Here is a 15,619-nt window from a genome sequence, read left to right on the forward strand (position 1 = left end):
GACTGATCAGGTATCTACTGTTTCTGAGAGTTGTTAGTATCCCATGTTTTAGTTCCTGTGAGTTTCTCAGTGTGATATTTCCTCTATGACCTGCTGTGCTGTTCCAGCAATAAAGTTTCAACTTTGAACCTGACTGATCAGGTATCTACTGTTTCTGAGAGTTGTTAGTATCCCATGTTTTAGTTCCTGTGAGTTTCTCAGTGTGATATTTCCTCTATGGCACCACACTTTGGTTCGACATTGTTAGATTTGGTCAAAATTGAAGTGTTACCTAGGTATGCTGTATGAAATGATGTCCTGAAATTGAAAATTAACACTCAATCTTCTTGTGGATGTAAATTTGCTGGCTGTTTCAAAGGTTCCACTGGATATAAAAGAATCAAAATTCTTGGCTGAAAAATGGTGTCTTGGGCAACATTATTTCTACCAAGAGCAAATTAACAGTTATTGATCTCTCATTGAAGTGACCTTGCTGTTTGTCTATATGATGAGCATCATTGCATTTCAAAATTTCTACAAAGCTTTTAACAGTAATGGTTTTTAAATATTGGGCAGAACAGAGGGAAGCTTTATTGCACATTTGACCTGACTTGAACTTGTGTTTGGTTCTGACAGGCACTGTGATTTTCAATGTCTATATTCCTAGCTTTTCTGACTTTGAATTTTACTGATTAGCCTTACAGACCCTGACCGCTCACACTGGGGGAAGAAAAGTTCTTAATTTAATTTGCTTCTCTTGTAGAATGCTTCAAAACTGTACTTTCTTGATCTTTTTACGAGTTTCTCTCTGTCTACTCTTTCCAGATGCTTCATGATTTTTAAAACTTCTATCAAATCTCCCCATCACCTTCTTTCCAAGGCAAAAGATTCTAACTTATTCAATCTTCCCTCATGATTGAATTATCTCATCCCTGGAATCATTCCCATAAACCTGTTCTGCACTCTGTCCAGTGCATTCACATTCATCCTATAGTGTGGCGCCCAAGATTGTACCAGCTGAGGTCTAATCAATGTCTTATATATGTTTATAATAACCTCCCTATTGTTGTACTCTATGCCCTATTAATGAAGCCCAGAATACTAAATGCCTCATTAGCAGATTTCTGTACTTTCCTATCATCTTTAATGACTTACCCCTTTAGAATAGTATCTTTCATTTTGTACTAACTCTTCATGGTTTTCGTTTTATCTGCCATGCATCCCCTCACCACCAATTTGTCAATATCTTTTTGAAGTTCTATACTGCCCTCCTTAAGTTTTGTATCATCCACAGACTTTGGAATTGTCCCCTGCATGCTAAGATTTAGATAATTTATGTATATCAGAAAAGCAAGAATCTGGGGAGCTCCATCACAGACTTTCTTCCAGTTCAAAAAAACTACCTATTAATCATCACTCTCTTATGCCTCAGCCAATTTTATATCTACATTGCTACAGTCCCTTTTAATCTGTAACTTTCCTCAACATCTATTGTGTGGCACTATATCGAGTAAATGTTCACAGACACCATATGAGGCCTTGCTCTCTTCAACCCTGTCTATTACTTCAAAAAAAATCCAGCAAGTTTGTTAGATGCAATTTACCCCTAACAAATCCATATTTTCCAAGTCTTTTGAAGCAACCATACTTTTCCATGTGACTATTAGGACAAATCCAAGGAAGATTGAAAGGTTAATGCCAAAATCCTTGCAATTTCCATTCTTTCTTCTTTGAATATCCTTGAATGCAACTCATCTGGTCCCCTTGCCTTGTAATTTTGAGTACAGATGGCTTTACCACTCCCTCCACCAATTTACCAATTTTAAACCTTCCAATTGTCATCATGGCTTGGGCATGATCTGTCTCCTATTTGAACACAGATGCAAATTATTCATTTAATGTCTCAATCATGTTGTTTGCTATTGTTGTGCTGATAGAAAACTTTGAGATTTTCCTTTCTAATCGCTGCCAGTCTTTTTTTTTAATGATCCGTTTGCTTCTTAAATTTGCTTTTTTGGCTCTTTTTTGAACCTTTTGTATTCAGCTTGGTTCTCAATTGGATTAGCTACCTGACACATGGCAGATGGGCACAATTTCTTTATGAACTTAAGTTCTATCTCCTTTGTCATCCTGGGAGCTCTGGATTTGTCCTGTGTTTGCCTTTTGAGGAAATACACCTTTACAATTTTCCCTATTAGCCAGCCTGCCTTCTATCCATGATGCTGTATTAATCCCAACATCCTGAGCCTGTATTTTCTCCGATAACTTTGATATGGCACCTTATCAAATGTCATCTGGGAATTCAATTACAATACAGTCACCTTTACCCACAACACATATTGCTTCCTCGAACAATTCCAATCAATTGGTTCAAAATGATTTCCCTTTCACAAAACCAATATGATTCTGCCTGTTTACCTTGAATTTTCAAAGTGCCCTGCTATAACTTCTTTAATAATAGCTTCTGATATTTCTCACCGGTTGAAGTATTTTTCCAGTTCTGACAAAAAGCTAAGAGATTGAACAGATTTTTGAAAAGCACAGAGATGGCGGGAAGAGCAGATCATAATGATATTTACTTTTTAAAGCTAAAATCCTGACAGCAGAATAATGCGCACTGATCTAATGATTCCAGCTGAAAATCAAGGGAGGACAGAAGTGTGAGGCCCCATTCCTAGGATTGAAATCCTGCCCATGTTCGTTGAAGTGGTTCATGTTATTGGTTAATTGGATGCATTAATGGAATTGCTACTTTTGGAATCATATATCAACGTTGAGTCAAATACTGTCATGCAAAAAGGGAAAATTATTGAAGGAAAGATGGGTTCACTTTCTAATGTGATTTCATTCCCTGTTTTGAATTGTAGTTGCCTAATAGATAAGAATATGTCTGGTTTTAACATGTAGACTTCAACTGAAATATCATAGGTTGCATGATGGAAAACCAGCATTTTAATCATCTAGATAAAAAGTGAAAGAACTGCGGATGTTGTAAATCAGAAACAAAAACAGAAGTTGCTGGAAAAGCTCAGCAGGTCTGGCAGCATCTGTAAAGAGAAATCAAAATTAACGTTTCTGAAGTTAACCCTTAAGAACTGGGGAAGGGTTACCAAATCTGAAATGTTAACTCTGATTTCTCTTCACCGATGCTGCCAGACCTGCTGAGCTTTTCCAGCAACTTCTGTTTTTGTTTTTAATCATCTAGTGCATTTTAATAAGAGATACATACTAAATATGTTGTGACAACTGATATTCTTATTGACTACAGCTCTGTCTTGCAAAATCATAATTTCAAACAAACTCACCTCTAAGCTCCGAGACCTAAGTCTCAGCTTCCCTCTGTGTAAATAGATCCTCGGCTTCCTGACCCATAGGCCAAAATCAGTAAGAATAGGCATAACTCTCAGAACCAGTGCCCAACAAAGCTTCGTACTCGGCCCCCTACTAAACACTTCATCCACTAATGACTGTGTATCCAAATTGCGCCACAGCTCCATTTTATAAGTTTGTTGTTGATACCGCCATTGCAGGTCGAATATCAAACAATGATGAGGCAGAATAGAGGAAAGAGATTGAGTGCTTAGCAGCATGATGTAAAGACATACTCTCCATCAATGTCAGCAAAACAAAGGTACTGGTCATTGACTTCAGGAAGTGGAGCGGAGTGCATGCCCTTGTCTGCATCAATGGTGCTGAGGTGGAGACAGTCAAGAGTGTCAAGATTTTGGGAATGATGATCACCAATAATTTGTCCTGATCCACCCACGTCGATGCAACGGCCAGAAAAGCACAAGTGTTCTGGGTGGCATGGTGGCTCAGTGGTTAGCACTGCTGTCTCATAGCACTGGGGACCCAGATTCAATTCCAGCCTTGGGTGACTGTCTCTCTGGAGTATGCACGTTCTGCCCCTGTCTGCACTGGATTCCTCGGGACACTCGAGTTTCCTTCCACAGTCCAAAGATGTGCAGATTAGGTGGATAGCCATTCTAAATTATCTGTAGTGTTCAGGGATGTGCAGACTAGGTGAGTTAGCCATGGTAAATGTGGAGTTACAGGGATAGGGTGGGTGGGCTGGGTCTGGATGGGATGTTCTTTGAAGGGTTGGTGCAGACCTGATGGCCAATTGGCCCCTTTCAGCACTGTAGGGATTCTATAATTCTACGACACTACTTCCTCAGAAAGCTAAGGAAATTCGACATAGCCACAAAAGCTCTTACCAATTTTATAGATGCACTGTAGAAAGCATCGTATCTGATGTATCACGGCGTGGTGTAGCAATTGCTCTTCCCAAGTGCAGGAACCCACACAGAGTCATAAACACAGTCCTTCAAGCATCCAGCCTTCCATCTATTGACTCCATCTATATTTCCTGCTGCCTCAGGAAAGCAACTAACATAATCAAACACCCTTCCACCCTGGTTTAATTCTCTTTCATCCTCATTAGTCAAGCAGAAGACCTAGAAGTTTGAATACACATACAGACAGGTTCAAGAACAGCTTCTTCCCCACTGTTATCAAATTTTTGAACGGACCTCTCAAATGTTAATTTTGAGCTCTCTCTCTGCACCTTTACTGCAGCTGTAACACTAAGCTGCATTCTGTTCTACTACCCTGGTGCACTCTGTATGGTATCTGCCTGTATAGCATGTAAAACAACAGTTTTCGCTGTATCTTGGTACATGTGACAATTGTGAATCAAACAAAAAAACATATTGTTGTCTGTTATCCAGTTTTGTTTTGGCAGCAGGTTTAAATCATACTTTATTTGAATTTTGTCAGCCTTTACATGCATAACACTTTTTTAAGCTCGCTCTCCAAAAGCTTTTATGCTGCATAATCAGTTGGAATGCTTCTTGCAGTTTGGGGGTTTATTTTTTGGAACACTCTAATGTTGAAGCTTCTGATTGTTTTGAGGTTTGTTTTCCTGAAATTAAAGTACTACTAGCAGAGTATTTGCAGTGGAAAATGGCTGGTTGCAATAGCCTCTTGTTACCAGAGTTACTCAACAGCCATTTTCCTTCCTTCCTTTTTTTTCTCTTATGTCTTCAGTTTTTTTCTGCTGTTTTCTGCATCATATCTTTCTGGTATCTTTCAGGATTGGGAGCGTTACCCATTCACCCGCAATCACTTGTTGGCCCTGACAGAGTTTCGCCTTCCATACACAAGCTTAGACAGCACCGTCCGTTAGGGAGGACTCAGTCAGCGCCGTTGCCACAGAATGCACAGGCCTTACAACAGCTGGTCATACAGCAGCAACATCAGCAGTTCCTGGAGAAACACAAACAGCAGTTCCAGCAACAACAGATTCACATTAACAAGGTCGGTACTGAAGTAGCAATTAAATGCCAAATGAACCCGATGATTCAATGTGCAGATCACCATACTTTGTTATAAAGTTAAAAATCACACAACACCAGGTTATATTTCAACAGATTTATTTGGAACCACTAGCTTTCAGAGCGCTGCTCCTTCATCAAGTGGTTGTGAAGTATAAGATTGTAAGACACGGAATTTATAGCAAAAGTTTACAGTGTAATGCAACTGAAATTATATACTGAAAAAGACCTGGAGTTTTGTTAAGTCTCTCATCTTTTAGAATGACCATGTTGGTTTCAGTTCTTTTATGTGTAAATCCCAGAACGTTTTTAAAGTTACATTCTCAAGTGAGCTTTAACAATAGGTGCCATGTCATCTCAGATAATGCATTGAAGGTGAAGTGTCCTGTGTGAGGCTGTCTGTGCCCCAGTGTTCAGACTGATTCTATTTCTAAAAAAGGGATTTATGCAGTTTTTGAACAAAATGAAATAAAATGTAATTCTGCAAGTACAAATTCACCCCACAAACTTATGTGCATGTGTGTGAGTATGAATGTAAACAGGTATAAGTATGCGAGAGGGTGCATGTGTGGGTGAGCGTGTGGGGGAGTGTGTATGCGTGAGTGTATGAGAGAGAGCTTGTGTACGAGAGAGGGTCTGCGTGAGTGTATGGGTCTGTAGGAGTGTGTGTGTGTGTGAGAGAGAGTTTGTGTGGTGCAGTGGGGTCAACTGTAATGTGACATGAACCCAGGACCAACAATTGCCAATCTCCGAGGACCGCCCCACAACTCATCCGCTTTATCCTCAAGCCACAATGTTTTTTCTTGACAACCAGTTCTTCATCCAGACACACAGGACAGCTGTGGGGACCAAATTTGCACCCCAATATGCCAACATTTTCATGCACGGGTTCGAACAAGATTTCTTCTCTACGCAGGACCTCCAACCAACACTATACATCAGGTACATTGACAACATTTTCTTCCTCTAGACCCATGGCAAGGACTCACTAAAACAACTACACAGTGATATCAACGAGTTTCATCCCACCATCAAACTTACTATGGACTACTCTTTAGTATCTGTCTCATTCTTGGACATATGCATCTCCATCAAGGATGGGCACCTCAGCACCTCACTCTAATGCAAACCCACAGATAACATCACGATGCTACACTTCTCCAGCTTCCACCCAAAACATATTAAAGTAGCGATCCCCTACGGACAAGCCCTTTGCTACACAGGATCTGTTCAGATGAGGAGGGCTGTGATGGGCACTTGGAAGTACTCAAGGAGGCCCTCATAAGAAAGGGATAACGATGGTCAACTCATCGACTGCCAGTTCCGATGTGCCACAACAAGAAATGACCTCCTCAGGAGACAGACAAGACCTGCAAGATAGGGTACCCTTCATTGTCCAGTATTTCTCAGGAACTGAAAAACTACACCATTTTCTTTGCAGCCTGCAACACGTTATCAATGAGGATGAGCACCTCGCCAAGACCTTCCCCACACCTCCACTTCTCGCCACCAAACCTCAAACAGATCATTGCTTGCAGCAAACTGTCGAGCTTTCAGGACAACACCATACAACCCTGTCACGGCAGAGGCTGCAAGACATGTCAGAGTTCAACACGTATACCACCATTACACGTGGGGACACCACCCACCATGAAAGCAGTAGGTACTCCTGTGACTTGGCCAACATTGTCTATCTTATACGCCGCAGGCAAGGATGCCCTGAGGCATGGTACATTGGTGAGACCAAGCAGAGGCTACGGATGAATGGACACCGCAGAACAATCAGCAATCCCTCCCAGTCAGAGAACACTTCAGCGGTCCGGGACATTCGACCTCAGACCTTTGGGTGACCATCCACCAAGGCAGACTTCGGGACAGGCAACAACTCAAAGTGGCTGAGCAGAGGCTGATAGCCAAGTTCAGGGATAGCTTCAACCGGGATCTTGGGTTCATGTCACACGACAGGTGACCCCACTGCAACACACAGACACACACACACGCACACACACTCTCTCACTCTCTCTCGTTCTCTCTGTCACGCTCGCTCGCGCGCTCTCTCTCTCGCTCTCTCTCTCTCTCTCAATTGTGAAGATTGTTTAAAAGTTCCATATTTTATTAACTTGTTATTTAATGTTCATGGGAGACTTTTGAAAGGAACAAACTATAACCTCTGATTACATTTTTTAAAATAAATTTTTGATGTGTGGAACTAATTGACAACAATTAAACATCTTGCTTTAGGTTAGTAGATGTTTAGGTTGCAAATTAAATCAGAATCTTGAGATAATTCATTACCATTACCTCACTACAGCAACTTACTACATATGTAAACTCATGAAGCTGTTTTCTATATATTACTTGCTGTTATGCGTACTACATCTAGAAGAAGCAGGCCAGTCTAAATGAAATGGTAAAAGTAACACTCAAGTAGGACCTAATGCATGGACATCTTATTGGCAGGAGTTCATACTTGTTTCTTTTCTGATGTTAACATGTCATTGGTAAATATTGTTTAGAACAAAATCTAGGTTATTTCTGCCATATGTGTGAGACAGTATAGTTTAATCAAAAGTAGGGTCATAAAGAACTCTCAAAGCTATTCAACGATTTCCTGTTTGTTTGCAATTTCCTGATTGACATGGACTTTAAGTGATCTAAACCACTCTAGCCTAAGAAAACAGTTTTGGTCAGATGATGAACATTTGTTAAAACTAGAAAGGAAATGAAATCAAAAGTGGATGTTCAAAATGTATTTTTACACAAGCTGGTGTATAGTGGAATGCCAGAAGATGAACACAATTGATGAAATGGTCTTCTTGAATTAACTTTCCTTGCTCATTGGTGAGTGTTACATATTTTTTCAGCACGCACTATAGTGAAACATCTACCTGTAAACAAGCATATAGGTGGCAAAAGTGTGTCTTTATACAAAATTGGTGGTTAAAGAACTACGAAAGAGTAAATAAAGTTACATTGCTGGTTGAACAACAATTTGCACATTCTGATTTAAAATTAATTCTACATATTGACCTTGAAAGCAACCAGTTCTATTTATATATCATCCTTATGGGCAGCACGGTGGCACAGTGGTTAGCACTGCTGCCTCACATCATCAGAGACCCGGGTTCAGTTCCCGCCTCAGGCGACTGTGTGGAGTTTGCACATTCTCCCTGTGTCTGCATGGGTTTCCTCCAGGTGCTCCAGTTTCCTCCCACAGTCCAAAAATGTGCAGGTTAGGTGAATTGGCCATGCTAAATTGCCCATAGTGTTAGGCTAATGGGGTAAATGTAGGGGAATGGGTCTGGGTGGGTTGCGCTTCGGCGGGTCGGTGTGGACTTGTTAGGCCAAAGGGCCTGTTTCCACACTGTAAGTAATCTAATCTTAATGTAGGAAAATGCGAAAGTTTTCAAGAAATTTCACAGGAAGCATGAGGAAACAAAAACTGTTACAACAGTATGGTGGCTTAGTGGTTAGCACTGCCGATTCATAGCACGTTCTTAGAATGTTGTTGTGCCCGAAGATGTTACCGGGGTAGTCTGAGGAATTTCCATGCGGGATTTGAAATACAACCAGTATTATCGGAGGACTGGGTCTCACTATAGGCCTGTGAGCATCGATGTGATGGGTGAACAAGACTAGAGCAGGTTAGAATATGGGCACAAATAGTTTGTCCAGATTGAATTTCATGGAAGATGGCTGATTTGAAGTCCACCAGGAGAACTTTAGAATACTCAACTTTAGAATATTCAAGTCTTAGAGGTGACATGAGCATGGCTTGATGGTTTTGCAGCAGAATGGCTGAAGGAGGAGAGGAAGACAGGTGACATTAGAGTGTTGGAAGTAGGCAGTCTTCGCAATCAAAGAGGTATGGGTCTGAAGCCAGGGTTGCAAACAGATATATGAAATGGGTGGTATTGGTACAAAGTTCATAATTTATCTACTTGAATTACTTTGACCCTCTGAACATAGTAAATCTATACTTGGGTCTATTTACATTTTAATATTTCTTCAGTATGGAGGCTGTATCTTTCTGCTGATACGCCTTGCTGTTGTATCTGGAGGTTTGTGAGATATGGTGGATTTCCAGTCCTTTTATATGTGCCGTATTTCGCCTGGAAGTATGAAAAGGTGTCAGGAATTCTTAAAACCTGAGGAAATGCATTACTTACAAATGGCTGCATTTGTTCAGGAGTTATAAGAGGAATAACGTAATGGCTTAATTTGTAATGAACATTGTTTCAATTATTGCATTTAAATCTGAGATATGTAGAAAGAAAGGAAGTAACTGCCTGGTACACCAGCTTTGTGAATATGCATCGGAAATACATTAGCTGTGACTACGTCTAAACATTTTGCAGAAAGGCATTATTGTTAGCCATGGCTTATTTGGTCACATTCTCACCTCTGACCAAAATCTTGTGGGTTCAAATGTTAGTGCAGTAATGAAAAAGTACTGCGCTATTGGAAGTGCCTTCTCTAGGATGAAACATTAGACCATGACTGCCCTCTTGGGTGATTGTAAAAATTACATGGGTCTGTTTTGAAGAAGAGCCAGGAAATTTATTACTTGCAGCATCAACATTACAAACATTACTTGCAGCATCAACATCACAAAAAAAACTTACCTCATCATTATCATGTTTGTTGGAGAATACTGTTTGTAAATTGGCTGTCTCATTTATTACATTATGTAACTATATTTCAAAAGTGCTCCATTTACTATATACCTCTTTAGAAAATCCAGTGATCCTTGATTGGCACTATATAAATGGATTCCTCTTTCTAGCATTTCTTTTTATGCAAATATACTCTGTTTATGCACCCAAAATGCTGCAATCCCTTTTATATGTGGCTTTATTTATTTGTACTTCTATTTTCAAGATATTATGCTGTTTTCAAGACCTAAAGAGAGAGCTCAGAAGAGCCAGGAGTAGACATGAGAAGTTGTTGGCGGATAGGATCAGGGTAAACCCTAAGGCTTTCTATAAGGTATTTAAGGAACAAAAGAATGACGAGAGTAAGATTAGGACCAATCAAGGATAATAGTGGGACGTTTGTGTGTGGAGTCAGAGGAGATAGGGGAAGCATTAAATGAATACTTTTCGACAGTATTCATTCTAGAAAACGACAATGTTGTCTAGGAGAATACTGAGATACAGGCTACTAGACTTGGTGGGATTGAGGTTCACAAGAAAGAGGTATTAGAAATCCTGCAGAGTGTGAAAATAGATAAGTCCCCTGAGTCAGATGGGATTTATCCTAGGATCCTCTGGGAAGCCAGGGAGGAGATTGCCAAGCCTTTGACATTGATCTTTAAATCGTCAAAGTCTACAGGAATAGTGCCAGAAGACTGGAGGATAGCAAATGTGGTTCCCCTGTTCAAGAAGGGGAGTAGAGACAACCCTGGAAATTATAGACCAGTGAGCCTTACTTCAGCTGTTGGTAAAGTGTTGGAAATAGTTATAAGAGAGGATTTATAAAATCTATAAAAGGATAATTTGATTAGAGATAGTCAGCACGGTTTTGTGAAGGGTAGGTCGTGCCTCACAAACCTTATTGAGTTCTTTGAGAAGGTGACCAAACAGGTAGATGAGAGTAAACCGGTTGATGTGGTGTATATGGATTTCAGCAAAGCATTCAATAGGGTTCCCCACAGTAGGCTATTGTACAAAATGTGGAGGAATGGGATTGTGGGAGATACAGCAGTTTGGATCAGTAATTGGCTTGCTGAAAGAAAACAGAGGGCGGTGGTTGATGGGAAATGTTCATCCTGGAATCCATTTACTAGTGGTGTACCGCAAGGGTCGGTGTTGGGTCCACTGCTGTTCGTCATTTTTATAAATTACCTGGATGAGGGCGTAGAAGGGTGGGTTAGTAAATTCGCAGACGACACTAAGGTCGGTGGAGTTGTGGATAGTGACGAAGAATGTTGTAGGTTACAGTGAGACATAGATAAGCTGCAGAGCTGGGCTGAGAGGTGGCAAATGGAATTTAATGCGGACAAGTGTGAGGTGATTCACTTTGGTCGGAGTAGCCGGACTGGGCTAATGGTAAGATTCTTGGTAGTGTAGATGAGCAGAGAGATCTCTGTGTCCGTGTACAGAGATCCTTGAAAGTTGAGCCCAGGTTGACAGGGTTGTTAAGAAGGCATACAGTGTTTTAGCTTTTATTAATAGAGGGATCGAGTTCCGGAACCATGAGGTTATGCTGCAGCTGTACAAAACTCTGGTGCGGCCGCACTTGGAGTATTGTGTACAGTTCTGGTCACCGCATTATAAGAAGGATGTGGAAGCTTTGGAAAGGGTGCAGAGGAGATTTACTAGGATGTTGCCTGGTATGGAAGGAATATCTTACAAGGAAAGGCTGAGGGACTTGACACTGTTTTCGTTGGAGAGAAGAAGGTTGAGAGGTGACTTAATAGAGGCATACAAGATAATCAGAGGGTTAGATAGGGTTGGAGGGAGAGCCTTTTTCCAAGTATGGTGACGGCGAGCACAAGGGGCATAGCTTTAAATTGAGGGGTGATAGATATAGGACAGATGTCAGAGGTAGTTTCGTTACTCAGAGAGTAGTAAGGGTATGGAATGCTTTGCCTGCAACAGTAGTAGATTCTCCAACTTTCAGTGCATTCAAGTCGTCATTGGACAAACATATGGACGTACATGGAATAGTGTAGGTTAGACAGGCTTCAGATTGATATGACTGGTCGGCGCAACATCGAGGGCCGAAGGGCCTGTACTGCACTGTAATGTTCAATGTTGTATTAAAGGTGCTGAAAATGGTCTAAACCAGGAGCTGAGAAACAAAGTTGGCTGCAGTGTTAAACAGGCTATCAATTCACACGTTTTTTTTTTCATTTTGTGGTACGGGACTTGACCAGTTTCTTAATCTGTTCACCTATATACTGTAACATTGTCCCATAGAACAGAAATTCCTTTTCCTGCCAAAACTGTTTTACCATACATCTCTTCACTTTAAATTACACCTAGCTCTTAACTGTCTCTTCAATTAAACTAACCCTCACAGATTTTCTTCATTTTCAAAAAAAAGCTTGGTTTTAGTAATGATAACAAATATCAACATGGTACTTCCCAAAGCTAAATCATTTCCGTATCAAGAATAAATCACCTCCACTGACGTTTGAAGACCTCAGCAAAACCATTAATCCTACACTTCATCTCCTATATAACAACCAATTCCTGCCAGTTCTATACACCTGCATTTTTTAGACAAATCTCACATTATCAAATCTGAAAATTCAAAATTGATGCAAAATAGCTCCATAAATGGCAGTTGAATTGGATAAACTTCAATAGTTTAGTATGTAAATAAAAAACCATTGTTACAGTTCAGTATTTTAAAATGTAACTGTTATCATTAGCTTGCTAATTAATTTATACTTAAGAACTCAATTTCTATCCAGTGTAAGATAATTATTAGGTATTTGTTTTAGTAAGGTTGTTGTAAGCTTGAAATGGGAAACTATTAAGAAATAAAATGAAAGGAGTTGTAGGATATTACATACGCAGTGCTTGGTGGGGTAATTTCATGGCACAGAGTATTAGATTAGATTAGATTAGATTACTTACAGTGTGGAAACAGGCCCTTCGGCCCAACAAGTCCACACCGCCCCGCCGAAGCGCAACCCACCCATACCTCTATATGTACCCCTTACCTAACACTACGGGCAATTTAGCATGGCCAATTCACCTGACCTGCACATCTTTGGACTGTGGGAGGAAACCGGAGCACCCGGAGGAAACCCACGCAGACACGGGGAGAACGTGCAAACTCCACACAGTCGGTCGCCTGAGGCGGGAATTGAACCCGGGTCTCTGGCGCTGTGAGGCAGCAGTGCTAACCACTGTGCCACCGTGCCGCCCACAGCATGAAAAAACTACCTTTGACCCATCGAGGCTATGCCAGTCATCAAGGGCATATGTTCTCTTCCCATGTAAATTAATTAGCAAGCTAATGATAACAGTTACATTTTCAAATGCACCGAGTCCCACAGCTACCTGAATTACACCTCTCCCCACCCTACCTCCTGCAAAAATGCTATCCTGTGTTCCCAAATCCTCCACCTCTGCTGTATCTGCTCCCAGGAGGACCAGATTAGATTACTTACAGTGTGGAAACAGGCCCTTCAGCCCAACAAGTCCACACTGACCCTCCAAACAGCAACACACCCAGACCCATTCCCCCCACATTGACCCTTTCACCTAACACTACGCGCAATTTAGCATGGCCAATTCACCTAACCTGCACATTTTTGGACTGTGGGGGGAAACCAGAGCACCCGGATGAAACCCATACAGACACTGGAAGAATGTGCAAACTCCACACAGACAATTGCCTGAGGTGGGAATTGAACCCGGGTCCCTGGCACTGTGAGGTAGCAGTGCTAACCACTGAGCCACCATGTCACCCACTTCCACTACAGATCACACCAGATAGCCTCCTCCTTTAAAGACCGTAATTTCCCTTCCCACGTGGTTGAAGATACCCTCCAACACATTTCATCCATGTCCCATACCTCCGCCCTCAAACCCCACCCCTCCAAGTGTAACAAGGACAGAACCTCCCCGGTCCTCACCGTCCGCCCCACCAACCTCCTCATAACCGCTTCATCCGCTGACATTACTGCCACCAACAAATTGGACCACATCACCAGGGATATATTTCCCTCTCCACCCCTTTCCGCTTTCCACAAAGACTGTTCCCTCCGTGGCTACCTGGTCAGGTCCACGCCCTCCAAAAACCCACCCTACCGTCCTGGCACCTTCCCCTGCTACTGCAGGAATTGCAAAAACCTGTGCCCACACCACCTCCCAACCACCCCCCATCTCCATCCAAGGCCCCAGAGGAGCCTTCCACATCCATCAAAGTTTCACCTGCACATCCACCAACGTCATTTATTGTATCTGTTCCTCCCAATGCAGTCTTCTTTACATTGGAGAGACTGGATGCCTCCTCACAGAGCGCGTTAGGGAGCATCTACAGGACACCCGCACCAGTCAACCCCACTGATGCGTGGCTGAACATTTCAAATTCCCCTCCCACTCTGCCGAGGACATGAGGACCTGAGCCTCCTCCACCACCATTCCCTCGCCACCCAATGCCTGGAGGAAGAATGCCTCATCTTCCATCTCGGAACACTTCAACCCCAGGGCATCAATGTGGACTTCACCAGTTTCCTCGTTTCCCCTCCCCACACCTTACCCTAGTTCCAATCTTCCAGCTCAGCACCATCTTTTGCCCGAAACATCAATTTTCCTGCTCCTTGGATGCTGCCTGTTCTGCTGTGCTTTTCCAGCACCTCTGTAATCTTGACCCATAGCCTTGTGTGCTGTGCTGTTTCAAGCACTCCTCTAAATATTTCTAAAATTTTTTAATAGTTCTCATCCTGTACCTGGTTTTAGGCCGTGAGTTCCAAATACCTACCACTCACTGGGTGAAACAAATTTTCCTTAAATCCCTTTAAACCTACTACCCCTTATTTTTTGTATTCTGGGGAAATGGGATAAAGTTTATTCCTGCTGAACTATCTATTCAATCAGACGTCATGGGTATTAATTTAAAAACCTGATATGACTTAACGAGCTTATTGTGTTAAACAAGGTGTGATATTCTTCTGATGCTTCTAATGAATCACAGTCTTGTTGTTTACCTGAAAAGTTCCTCCACTAAGTAAATGAGAACACTTTGTGGGTTTTATAAATATTGTGCTTAACTCAGTTCAAATGTGAGTGGAGTGGTTTTGTGTTCTGAACTGATGACACCATAGGTGTTCCAAGCTAGGTGGGGAGGAGCGTATTACACATGACTGCTTTCTAGTTAAAGTGAAATAAGTATTTGATTATTTCTATGTTTTTGGTTAATATATATTGTATATAATTGTTATTTCAGTGCTGAACTATTCAATGAAATTAGCTAATGTTATGCTTTCTCCACCATTTTACAAAGCAAACAAAATGTTTAGCTGCTGTTTGAAAGTGCACTTCGTGGTTTTTTTGGGTGGGAGGGCGAGTTTGTGTCAAGTATATTGAAATATGTTGCAGGCACTAAAGTGTAGTTTGGATCAGCAAATCAATTCCAAGTGCATTTGGTATCTCTGCACACTGCTGAACTAATGTAAATGTGAGAGTTGTCATCACAGTGAATACCATTTTAATTTCAAACTGACATAAGCTTGAGCAAACAAACAATGATGCTGATTGCTTCCTCTGTTTGAGTTGTACTATATTAATTGCACATTTTCAATTGAAGATTTATTGATTTAGAGCATTGGGCTGACAAACTAG

General features: G+C 41.4%; 1 protein-coding gene across 12 annotated transcripts in view; it reads left to right on the top strand.

Annotated features, from left to right (window-relative positions):
• Window positions 1–15,619, top strand: part of hdac4 (histone deacetylase 4) — a 492,096-nt gene that overhangs the window by 371,334 nt on the left and 105,143 nt on the right. For all 12 annotated transcript variants that reach the window (XM_043693112.1, XM_043693104.1, XM_043693105.1 and 9 more), the window contains one exon: window positions 5,075–5,298. In XM_043693112.1, coding sequence (XP_043549047.1) covers window positions 5,075–5,298 — 224 coding nt within the window. The remainder of the gene's footprint in view (window positions 1–5,074; window positions 5,299–15,619) is intronic.

Source organism: Chiloscyllium plagiosum, chromosome 7, assembly GCF_004010195.1.
Source record: "Chiloscyllium plagiosum isolate BGI_BamShark_2017 chromosome 7, ASM401019v2, whole genome shotgun sequence".
NCBI classification, from domain to species: Eukaryota; Metazoa; Chordata; class Chondrichthyes; order Orectolobiformes; family Hemiscylliidae; genus Chiloscyllium; species Chiloscyllium plagiosum.